The 12714-nt window shown below is 48.4% G+C and overlaps 1 protein-coding gene across 2 annotated transcripts in view; it reads left to right on the top strand.

Moving 5' to 3' along the window:
* ASAP1 (ArfGAP with SH3 domain, ankyrin repeat and PH domain 1) overlaps window positions 1-12714 on the top strand; it is a 288277-nt gene that overhangs the window by 263655 nt on the left and 11908 nt on the right. For both annotated transcript variants that reach the window (XM_033126171.1, XM_033126170.1), the window contains one exon: window positions 5830-6000. In XM_033126171.1, coding sequence (XP_032982062.1) covers window positions 5830-6000 — 171 coding nt within the window. The remainder of the gene's footprint in view (window positions 1-5829; window positions 6001-12714) is intronic.

The raw sequence follows: 12714 nt of genomic DNA, 5'->3' as shown, positions 1-12714 counted from the left end.
AGCATCATGGCCAGACTCAGCTGTGTCAGCATCTCATGCTCCGTCCCTCTGCCTTTCCTTGGAAGTCTGTCAGTGAGAGAGGGCCGAGGGAGGAGTGGCAAGGCAGAAGACTTCCTCAGGATGTGAAGGTGGCCTCGCGCCGCGAGTGATTTGGTCTTGCCTCGGAGATGGTTCCCATTAGCGGTCTTATTCATATACTGGTCACTTGACTGCGTCCTGGGATTTTTTCATCTCATGGGAAGACAGCCATTTGAGTGGCTTGGTTTTAAAGCTTCCCATGGGCCATTGTCTTTTATTCAGGTTCGATGTTTTTTCTGGCCTTCTTTGATTGGTCTCCCCCAACCCTTTTTGCATCATGACACATCTGTCACCTTGTACTGACCACCTTGCTGGCCAGGACCGTGGCTGTGGTTTTTGCCCTCAGTGGTGGCTGCTGGCACAGGCTTGAAACTTAGTCGCCTGACTGCCAGGGTGTGGAAGGGAAGCAGAGGACATCCGTGTGCTTCTTGCGGACGAGAATGTGTGTCATTGTTAAAGAACCAGCCCCAAGCCACTAGAATCCCCTTCTCTCCTCTTTATTATCAGTGTCCCAGAAGGAGGTTGAAGGACAGATAGCAAGTGCCGTGTTCTCTGTGGCGCTTGTCACTCAGGCGTCACACCTGCCGGCTTGGAATCCTGACTGGCTCACTGCTGGCCCTGTGGTGTCCCTCCCACTCCATGCCTCTGTTTCCCCAGAGCCTGGAGGTGATAATAGCTCCTTCTTCCTACACACACAGTTCTTCTCTAAACATTGTCTTTATCTACTTTTTAAAGTAACATACATTTTCCATGCTTTTAAGCTCCATCCTATGAAAACCATTAGAAAATGGTAACTTTTTCAATTTTCATTTGTGTTGTCCAGGGTAATGTAAGTGTAACTTATGTCATTAATACTTATACGAGTATATGACATGTTAGAATATGTACCTTATGCAGTTGTTGGTTTTTTTCCTCAAAGGTCATCAGGATAATTTCTAAAGCTGTCTTCTGGGTCTTGTTTTTACTTTAACATTTCAAAGACATACATTTATTTGGTCTCCCAACATGGAAGACCTCTGGGTTTTCTATTTTACTGAAAACCAAAGATGCAAGGACATTGAAAAAGAATCCTCCTGAATAACCTACCCCATGAATTATTTCCACAGACTCGTATGAGTACCCAGGATGTGCCCTGAGGAAGCTGACAGCCTAGGAAGGAAGGGTATTTAGTGCCCTTAGGTCTTGTGGGGGAGCAGAGATAGGGCAGTGGTCCCGGGGCACAGGGGGTGGATTCCAGGAGGCTTGGGATGAAGTGACATTGGAGCTGACCCTTATTGGATGAGGGTGGGAAAGTGAGGAGGGGACAGGATTGTCTCTGAGACCTCCAGCAAGGAGGACGTGGTACCACTCACAGGGAGAGAAGCACAGTGCGTCAGGGCTGCGAGCCCCGCCTGCAGTCACACAGCTGTGACTGGCCAGTGTCCTAAGCATTCTGAGCCTTGGGGTCTCTTTACCCTGAGAACAGAGGGTCCTGATCGCAGTACTACTTATTAGGCGAGTTCTGGGTAACGCGTGTAACACTCCTGAGTGTGGGGTGAAGCTCTCAGTAAGTGGTAGCTGGAGAAGTTAGGAAATGGAGGAGGGGATTTGAAAAGCATGCTGATGGTGATTTTAGGAATGGATTTTTTTAAGTATCTATATTTAGATGTAGGGGAATGATTTTTCAGGGCAGTTTTTCTGGGCTTAAGTGGATAGATTTCCTTGTTGTTGAAGATGGAGTCCCATCTTGGTGAGGTTTTATTCAAACTAGTTGTATAAGAATATGTTTTCCCAGCAGGGATCTTTGGTGAAAGAGGAAATACCAGTTCCTGGGAGGGCCTCAGGAAGTAGCTGCAGCCTTTTAAGAGTAAATGGACAGGCCCAGGAGTCCAGAACAGGGCTCCCCTGGCTTCTGACATGCCGTGTCCTCAGGTGCCCGAGCGCTGACCACATGCTGGGCCCACTTGCTGCCACCCTCAGGGGCCTCTGGGCGCTGATGACACTAGATGTGGTCAAAGCAGCACAGCTCAGGGCTGCAGTGGGGACCACGGGCGTTGAAGGTACGGCAGGATGTCCAAATGAAGTGCCCCAGAGGCTGTTGGAGATACGGACGTGTTGTCCCCAGGCATGTTATCCCCTTGGGAAGAGCTGGGGGTCGGCTATGAGAAGACCTACTAATGTAACTAACCTCAGTGTTATTTATAGTAGCTTTGGAAGACGAGACCCCTACTTTCAAGGAAAAGAATTAGAAGAGAATTTGACATAATAGCCATATTAGTGGCCAAATGCGGTTTGAGGCGTTTTCTCCTGACTTCCACAGGCCCTGGCAGAGTTACGGGGAGAAAATTGGCTCTTTGAGTCTTCTCCCCCACCTATTAATCTTGCCTCCCACTCCTTTTTGAATTTGTTTGATTGATACTGTTTATTCTTTTCTATTTTTGTTTTGTTTTAGCTTTCTTTATCCTGCCACGATTGCTTCTTTCCTGTCTGAGCCAATACTCAGAATTATTTTGCATAAAACATCCCCTGTAGTGCTGAGAAACTATTTACTCATTTTGCAAGTCTTCTGAGCTCTTTAAATCTTAAAAAAAATTTAAATCTGCTTTTCTGGAATCTAATGGAGTGTTTTTCAACCTTTTTATTACTCACACCCTTCAAGGCAAGCTTTTGTGGCATCTTCCTTTCTGTAGCTTCTATTACAAAACAGCAGGTGGGTTTCTGTGGGTGTCTTCTATGAAATTAGATAAAGTATTAAATATTCCTTTTCAAACTTAACAGTCTCTCCTTATTTCCTTTCTCTCCCTAGTTTTTGATCAGGCTGTCTTCTTTAAGAATCAGTAGCCTTGAAACAATAGAAATAGCAGTTTATTCATCCCTTTATTCCATATTAAATTACTAAATTCAACCTGCTATACACCAGGCCAGAAAACAGCGTAGCCCTAACAGAACCTGCTGCCTGGTGAGGGAGACAGGCCACACACAAAGGCAGATGATTATAGACTGTAATCACTGCTAACACGAAGAAAGAAGAAAGGGAGAACGACATGGGGGACAGTAACCCCTTCATTTTTGTCAGGAGGCTTGGTTTTGCTTGGTTTGTGGCTTCAGGGTGACTCCTGAAAGTGTGTACACACACAACTTTGCTCAGAGACTTCGCTCTGTTAGCATTTTGTCTTCAGCAGTTTTTGTTTCCAGGCCAGATTTGGGACTGATTGAAGCACCTTTTAGATGCAGTGCCTCGGCAAATCCCTAGGTGGCGATAAAGATGAACTTGCTGGAGAATCTCATTGTCTATTCTCGATTCTAACTTTCCAAGAGGAAAGTTACACTTCCTAATAGTAAGCATTTGTTGTTGTTCTCGTGTGCCAAGCGCAGGAAATGCTGTCCCGGCTTTCAGGAACAGCAGCATCGTGTGACGGGGTAAGCGCCTCACTGGCCAGAGACCTGCCTTGTGGTCCCAGCTCTGCCCCTCATGGTTGTAGAACCTGAATCACACCAAGCCCCCACCTTCGTAGCGGCAAAATGGGGACCGTAATACCTCACCCACACACCTCACAGGGTTGTTATGAAAGTGAAGGGGAATAGCATCCACGAGCTCATTTTGAAAAGTACAAAGCACTCTACGAGGTCAAGGCTATGCTCACAATGACTTGTGACAAAAACAAGATTGTTTCAGAAATTGCTGTGACTGGTGCCATAATTAGGCATTGACTTGGGGTTAAAAGTAATGCTTCCATCATGTATCGCATCATAGGACTGAGAGAATAAATTATATAGCGAGGCCGTTTCAGCCGAAAGCAGATGCTGATTTTACTGAGATTGACAGCGTTTACTTCCAAGAGGAAGCAATCTTTGAGAAACAATGGTCTAAGTCGATGTTGGCACTGAGCAGTCATGGATAATGGGAAATACCAAAGCTTATTTCACCAAGGAAGGAGGCCAGCAGTAATTAAGCTCTGCTTTTAATATGCAGAATATAGAAGGCTCTTCTAGAGCCTTTTTGGATCACCTGGTACCTACGATCCTGTGTTAACTTGGTGTGTCGGTGTTCTTAGCTTTTCTTTGTTTCTTTCCCTTTTTTCATTTTTTTTTTTAAATGCTTGTGGAAACAGTTGTCTATGAACAATACAGTTAAAACATAGACCTGGTGATAATCGTAAAGATATGTTTGTCAGGTGGACGGTCAGCTCAGTTGGTTAGAGCACGATGCTCGTAACACCAGGGTTGCCGGTTCGATCCCCACATGGGCCACTGTGAGCTGCGCCTTCCACAACTAGATTGAAAACAACTATTTGACTTGGAGCTGATGGGTGCTGGAAAAACACACTTAGTAAATAAAAGTTAAAAGAAAAAAATAAAAAGATGTGTTTGTCAAATTGCCCAGCATATAGTGCCTGGTACACACCAACCATTCCAGCGTCACTTTGCATAAACAAAATTAATGACATATATACTCCTCTCATAACAGCTCTTACAAACAAACCCCATTTTTTGTTTTCTTCAAACATTTGTTCAAAAAAATCAAAACATTTGCAGTAATACTGTGTGTGTGTGTGTGTGTGTGTGTGTGTGTGTGTGTAATAATAGGATCACTGCTATCCTATCTGTACCACTAGAGAAAGTTGAATCTTTTTTGAAATCTATAGAAATCAATGTCTAATTTGTGTAACTTGTTCAGACTTTGAATATCATGTGCTTTATGATTTCTAGAATAATTCAGAATTGGAGGAAAAAGCAGTTTTTGGATTTCTCTTTTTTTCTAAGTAACTCTTTACGTTAGATCCTTGATTATCTATGGTTATTTAAAAAACAAAAACAGGGCAGCTGGTTTGCTCAGTGGTTAGAGCACAGTGCTCATAGCACCAAGGTCATCGGTTCGATTCCCATATGGGCCAGTGGGCTGCGCCCTCCACAACTAGATTGAAAACAACGACTTGACCTGGAGCTGAGATGCACCCTCCACAAGTAGATTGAAAACAACGACTTGACATGGAGCTGATGGGTCCTGGAAAAACACACTGTTCCCCAATATTCCCCAATAAAAAAATTTAAAAACAAAAACCTGCAGGCGAAGTTTGCTGACTGCAAGGAAACGTTGTAATGGAGAGAAAAGTCCCAGTCTGTGAGCACTTTCAGGCTGTGGCCCATTGAGGCTTCAGCCTGTGCTCTGTCCCCTGTTGATTTTGGTGGGGATGCCATGTGCCTTCTTCCTCTGTAGAGTTTGCGATGATTCCAGCAACGTACTGATTTAAAATGTGTTTTATTTTTCCCGCTGCACCTGAATGATCTAAACCAGGGGTGTCCAAACTTTTTTCAATGTTTTTTACCAAGGGCCATGTGCAGTAAAATACACAAACAGCCGGGCCACTCACTCGAGGCGAAGTATGTATTGCCTCACCTGGTTTATTTAAGTAAACTGAATGTATTTTTGGAATTTGCTGCGGGCCAATTAACAATGGATTGTGGACCGCAGTTGGCCCACGGGCCGCAGTTTTGACACCCCTGATCTAAACGCATCAGCATTCCATGGTGACTGGCGTTTTGTTCCTTGAAAGCACACACTCTCCTGTGTTGTAATTTCTTTTTTTTTTTTCCCCACTGGCAATTTTTTAAAACCCTATTTGTGAGTTCCTGGATCAATGGAACCGCCGTCCCCAGCCTTCTGCTCCTGTCCCTGGGTGTCGCAGCACGTCTGATGTGTGGAAGTAACTGCTTGCTGGCTGTTCTCTGAGACTGGGACTAACCTTCCTGCCCCATTCGATTCCTTTCTAGGTCCAACGGGCCCACCTTCAACACTCCCTCTAAGCACCCAGACCTCTAGTGGCAGCTCCACCCTATCCAAGAAGAGGCCTCCTCCCCCACCACCTGGACACAAGAGAACCCTTTCCGACCCTCCCAGCCCACTACCTCACGGGCCCCCAAACAAAGGCGCAGTTCCTTGGGGTAAGTCATCCTAAAGTCAAGGCCAGCGCTGCCCAGGGCCGGGCAGTGTGGGGCTCAGTGGGCAGTGGACACGTAACATATTCAGCAAATGCACCGGATTGCACACCCGCTGGAATATGCATGAGTATGACCGTACTGCCTCTTACGGCCAGGAAACATTTTGGAAAATATTGAGGACCATTTAAAAACTGTAATAATAATAATAATGTGATGAGCATTTTCTGTGCACTAGACACTCTGCTAATCAGCCTTCCCCAAAATCTCGTTGAATCACAGTAGCAACTCTGTGAGCTAGATACTGTCAGCCTTATTTGACAGATGAGGAAACCAGGCCTCAGAAAAGCAAGGTAATTCATTGTGCTCACAACAGCCAGAATGGTTTTCTTAAAAGATAAAGTAGACACAGTCACTTCCTCACCCTGCGGTTCAGATAAAGGCAAACTGCTCCCCCCAAGGACCGAGGGGGCCCCGCCTGGGCTGGCTCTTATCTCCCAACCCTTTTACTGCCACACAAGCCTCCTTTTATTTCGTGGGTACAGACTCTGTCCCTGGGGGGCCGTCCCCTCCCTGCACATCTGCCAGCCCTTGGAGAGGCGGGTTGCCTTTGGTCCCTCTCAGCTTGCATGTGTGTCTCCTGGCTCTCCTCTCTGAAGGCACTTCCTCCCCACCCATTTCCTTCAGAGCCCCTTGTCGCAGTCGAGAAGTATTTCGTGCTGGGTGTTTTGGTGACTATAAGCTCCAGGAGAGCAGGGGTCTTGCTGTCCTGTTCTCTGCTGTGTTTACAGGGCCTAGAATCAGGCCCCGTGTGTGGCAGGTAGTCAGTGATCACTAGTCAGTGACCTGACCCTGACCACAGATCATGAACTTCCACCCACAGGAGCATAATTGCCATCTTTGTCTGCCTTTTTAGTTCATCACAACTCTTCACTAGTCGGTCAACAATTTAAGTCAAGATCGGAGAGTCTCCCCAGCGCCCAGCAGGGTCCTGGCCCCCGACGGGCACGCAGAGCTTTGCTGAGTGAGCGAGCTAGGTGGCATGTGTCACCTCCTCCTTTTAATGAGTTTCAGTGTGGCTTTTTTGTTTGTTTGTTTTTGAATCATAACTGGTAGGTAAATCAGCTGAATGCTTTTCAAGGCCTCATCCAAAGCCCATACCAGGTGTTCCAAATTTTTGGAAAAAGCCATCCTACCCTTTGCAGATTGCCACACCTGTCTGTCACCTGGCCCAGATGCCACAGTGTGTGTGCAGACGTGTCTGTGTGTGCAGCCATTCGCTCAGCATCGTTATGTGCCTGTTGGTCACGGGCTCGTGAGGGAGACAGGCGGGTAAGGAGCTAAGTAAATGTTCTTCACTGCGAGGCTTGACATATGACCCAAGTACTTTGGAAATGCTGGAAAAGAGCGTGTCAGACGGTACGAGAAGGCTGCTCAGAGGAGGGGACGTTTGCGGTGGGCGTTAAATCAGTTCCCGGGGGAGACGACCAAAGGAAGAACAGTGGGGGACACGGCACAGGCACATCACACCCAGTCGGTCCTGGTGTTTTCAGAGGCTGCGTTCCAGGGCCTTCGTGTCCCCAGACTTCCTCCAAAAGGACCTTTCCCAGCTAACATTCCACCGACAGTCACAAGTTTCCTGTGCCGATTTTCATACCACAAATCACAAATTAATCTTCTTTTCCAATTTCGCTAAACTTGGAGCCTCTGTTTAGTCACTTCTCATCTGTGTAAAGGTTATCGTGCCTGTATTCATCTTACGGACGCGATTGGTCTACGATTAAGTTGACCGAGTTTCTGTTTTCTGACTCAAGAATCATCACTTTCTTCGATGTCTTTCACATCCTCAGCAGCAGGACTAGCAGCTGGTGTATTTCTGTTTGTTTGGTTTGGTTTTTGTTGTTTGGTTTTTTTTCTGTGAATGGGGGCAGTCTGTCCCTAAAAAAACAGAGTTACTACTTTATGACCGTGAGTTAGTGCCACCAGACAGGGATCCAGGAACATTCGAGTCTCCAAAGCTATGGGCACGGAGCCGTGTGCTGGTGTCTCACCAGCGAGAGCCTCCCACCTACAACCAGCCTGGAGGGACAGAAACCAAAATCCGTCCGCACCCAAAGTGACAGTTGTCCACATGACAGACTTTGGTGGTGGTCACTGACAGACAACCCCAGAGAGTAATCCTGGGATATCAGGGCCGTTCCATCTGTGCTGGGGTGTGTGCGCAGATGTGAGATACGCCTGAACGCACCTGCAGACACAGGTCAGTGACAGGCACGTGTGCACCCACAGCTGACTGACTGTTCATCAGGCAGGTTCCAGTGGCTCTGACCCTGGTCGTCGTGCTTTCTGTCGTATGATCAGTGCTTGGTTTTATTTCTGCCTGTCTCCCGCGAACGTTGTGTTCCAGAAGTCAGAGGCAAGGGCCAGGCTGGGCATTGATAAAACACGTGGGGCATCGGACTCCTAGGCGATGTGCGGTGCCTGCAGCTTCCCTCTGTGCACCCAGCTCTCCAGTGCTCCGATGTCCCCTAAACTGCCCTGAGACGAGGACCTCTGGACTGTCTGCTATCAGGACCGCAGCCCAGAGGGGAGACACCAGGCACTCGAGGTGGTACAGGCACAGCCCCGTAAGCCTCACCTGCCCACCCCTGAAAACAGGACATACCTGTCATGTGGAGGTACACAGATTCCCAGACTACCTTCTTTCCACTAAGATCTGAGCCTTAGCTCATAGTATGACCTCACCCTAGAATGTTCTATCCTTTTGTGTTAGTGCTTAGTCATCTTTCCAGATTTACTCTCCAGGGATCTGCTGAAAAGGCCTTCCCCAGTCCAGTCCCCACCCCCCACTGCCATTCTTTGTTCCCCTGGCACAGGATTGTCACAGCGGTCCTGTTTGCCTCTGACTTTCCCAGGGCATTGTCACCTGCTTCCCGGAGCACGTTCATTTTCTGTTCCCGCAGAGCAGAGTGCTCCCGTGTAGACCCTGTGTCACAGGCCTGGATTCTCATCCAGCTCTACCAGTAGCCCTGTGGCTTTCAGCACGTATCTTGGAATTGTTTCGTACCTCAGTTTCTCCAACTGTAAGATGGGCTAGTTACCAGTGCTTACCTAATTCTCAACCACAGTCCCACAGGGTGGGCAACGCTGGGAGCTCGACTTCAAGGACACAGACTCAGAAAGGTTAAGTTACCTGCCCAGGTTCTCCCAGCTGGTCAGTGAGGTGCTTGTGCCCCTGGCCCTCCCCTTGCACGTGACGGCTTGCTGACGCCGGCCGTTCCCCATCTCAGGAGCCGTGTCTCTGCCCGTGAAGCAGACATGGGAGAAGGTGCCTGGTGTACTCTGTCTGGCTGTGGTCCGCGTCCCGTCCATCTGCAGCACGGAGCCCTGCTGTGTGGGGAGGGCCGCCCTGGGCCCCCCGTGCCAGAACCACAGCGTCCACAACACCCAAAAATAGCACAGGCATCACATTACTGAGGCCCGTGCTGGGATGAACGTGGCCATCTGTCTCAGGGGATGGCGAGGGCAGTCTTTTGATCAGAAAACAGACAGGTCTGTGGGCAGATCTGGGTTTTGTGGGGACTTTGATTTTGGAGGTGGCATGTCATTAAATCTCACCTTTGGGGATAAAATCTTTAGCTTATAAACTATTTTGAACAGACCAACACATATTTTAAAACAATTTAAATAAAAATAATAGGGAAATGAGGACAAATGGAGAATAGAGGTAGCAAAGAAACATAAAGTCCTGGAGTGTGATCTCTTCCCTAAATAACATAAAATTACATACAGTGGCTAAAAATAGGCCCCGGATTTTTTTAAAATTTATTTATTGATTGATTGATTGATTATTAGTTTCAGGTGCACAAAACAATGTACTAGTTAGACATTTATCCTTTATACCCCTCACGCAGTGACAACCCCCCTCCCCTCTGACATCGCACACAGAATAGGCCCCGGATTTGGCACTGAGATCTTACAGGCAAGAGCAAGGGAAAAATACAGCTAACTGTCAGTTGGCGGCAGCCATGAGATGAACCCTCTTCTCACACTTGAGAGTCTTGTAATTAATTCCCGAGAGCAACTCCCCCAGGACCTCCATCCACCGGCAGGTATTCAGAGAAGTGTTTACAGCGTACATGTGGGAGAGCGTAACGTGCCCTGAATGAAGGTTCTGGAAATCACGTACATTCCTCATCGTTGGCCACTGGGACTTAAAGTTAGATGAGCTTCTTCGTGGAAATAGTATTGGCTTATAGAAGAGCCTGTGGTTAGACATTTCCTCCTTCTTCCTTTTTCTTGGATATTTTGATGTATTTTTATGTCCGCTCCCCCCACCCCATTTTGCCTGCAGTCCTAGAAAGAATAATGGCTACCGCCTTTTATAGGTTGTTTGCCAGGTACCAGGTGCCGTTCACTTGTTCATACGTTATTTCATCTAGCCATCACAACCATCCTATGCAATAGGAACCATCACTGTCCCTACTTTACTGATGAGGAAGCTGAAGCACAGAGAAGTCAAACGTGTACCAGTCACAATCCAGGGACTTAAGAGCTGGCGTTTGAACCCGTTTCTGACTCTGAGGCTCATGTCTATTCCAGAAGACTCCTGGAGCCTCTGTGCCAGTCACTGCTGGGCCAGCATTCACCTCTCCTCCCACAAACTCTTGGCCTGTAGCTTCTGAGCTATAGTAAGTGACCTCACGTTTTGGCCACGACTTTTTCAGTTGCCTGCCAGCATCTATCTTCAGCTCTCTCTTACACACATCTGTGTGATAGGCTAGAGTCCTTTTCCAAATGGCACGGAGAAGAAAAAAGAATAGAGCTGCTTCCGTGGTTTTGCTCCTCCCTCCAGCACGTTTTTCTTAGAAATTTTTCTAAAGCACGCTTTTATCCCCAGGCATGGCAGGTGGCCTTGGCTCACTATGAGCACGACATACCACAGGTGCTGCCCACCCAGGTGTGTGAGAAATCAAGCTGAGGGCAGAGAGTGGCTGAGTCACCACGGTTGGTCTGCATTCAGCAGGCACTGCTGCGTGCCGGACACTGGGCTAGACAGTGGGATTCCAAGATGAACAAGGCAGAGTCCCTATCTGTGAGATGCTCACGCTCGGAGCAAATCATCATCATTTCTGTTACTCCCCTCAGAGAGCTATGAAAGATGCTAATTACCACCTGTGTCGTGCTCCCTGCGGTCCAGCCTGTGCTCCACACTCCAGAGTTTCTCTCTGGTACTGCTCATATCCATCTCTCTGGTACTGCTCATATCCATCTAGTAGAATAAGTACTGTCGTTCCCATTTTATAGATGGGGAAACTGAGGCTCAGTCACGGAAGCCACGTTCTCCAAACTCATACTCGCTGGCCATGGTACGTCTGGAATTCCAAACCATCGCCTCTCTAGCTGCAGAATCTGCACCCTGAACCAGCCCTCTGATCAGTGGTTGTAGGCGCACAAGCGTGAGGGGGTGATCGAGCCTGGCTGGGGAAGAATTCTTGGGTATTGACCTGGAAGATATTCTTTGAAACTTGCATAAGAATTCACCACAAGTGGGAGAGGATAGATAGGTGTTGCAGGGGGAAGGAACAGAAGGGGCAAAGTTAGAGGCATAAAAACACACCCTGTCTTTGGAGGACAGAGAGCTGTGTCGTGGAGCCAGAGAGGAAGTTTAAATGAGGGCGCTGGACATTTGGGCTGTGGTGTCAGGCACAGCCCCTGGTGGGAGGGCTCAGCCGTGTGACGGCAGTAGGGGCGGCCACAGGCAGAGCCAAGGGCCAAATTCTGCAGCCCTCATGGTCTGCTAGGTATCTAGTCTCACAGGTAGCGAGGTTCAGAATCACCGGTTTGGGAAGTTTCCTACCTGGAAAGGGAATTCGCAGATGACGCTGCTTATTCCCCAAACACAGGACTGTCTTGGGCATCTGGTTGTTAGGGTTCATTGACGTCTGAAGGTAGGAGACGTGACGTGCAGCCCGGAGGTGCACACAGAGCACCGTGCTGAGAAGAAACACCCACCTTAAGGACGTTGCAGCGTGGGGGGGGTTCCTGAGAGGCGGCCGGGGAAGGGCTTCAGCCTTAGGTTACAGGCTGCGGACACGCTGGTGATTAGGAGTGGCTCACTGAAATCAAACGGGATTTGAAAGTCTATGGCCTGGTAAGGCCTACTTAGCTTGTTCCTGCGCGTAGCGAGGTGGCAGAGTCATAGAACGTCCTGTCCAGGAGTGTCCTCCGAGCACTCGCCCAGCTTCTCCCTGCGCAGGGGGTCCGGTGGGTGGGAGGTGACGGACCGGTAGTTTAGCAGGACCCTGGCTGCTCAGCTTCCTGTCCCACCTCGGGCCCTTACAGCTGCTTGACCTCAGGCTTTACTTATTTCTCTGTGTGTTTCTTCCTGTGTAAAATGGAGGACGATTGTATCCTGTATCTCATAAACATAATTACTGTGAGGTACTTAGCACAGTCCCTGACACAGTAAGTGCTCAGGAAATGGCAGTTGCTGTCGTTCAAGTTTCGACTGGGTAATCACGAAAAGCACGTCGACGTGTGGTCAGGATTCCAGGTGCATCGTTTAGCCGTGTGACCTGCCTCGTTTCCTCATCTTTAAAACAAGGATAACGGCTCCAGCTCCTCGGGTCACTGTGAAGAGGGAAAATGTTAGGCGGCCGTTGGTGCCACGGAGCAGACGCCCGGCGGCGAGCGTGCCCTGTGCTGGTCCCGAGCCTC

The sequence above is a fragment of the Rhinolophus ferrumequinum genome, chromosome 14 (genome assembly GCF_004115265.2).
Source record: "Rhinolophus ferrumequinum isolate MPI-CBG mRhiFer1 chromosome 14, mRhiFer1_v1.p, whole genome shotgun sequence".
In the NCBI taxonomy this organism is placed as follows: domain Eukaryota; kingdom Metazoa; phylum Chordata; class Mammalia; order Chiroptera; family Rhinolophidae; genus Rhinolophus; species Rhinolophus ferrumequinum.
The sequence above is the reverse complement of the archived record's forward strand: the minus strand, read 5'-3'. Positions and strand labels throughout refer to the sequence as shown.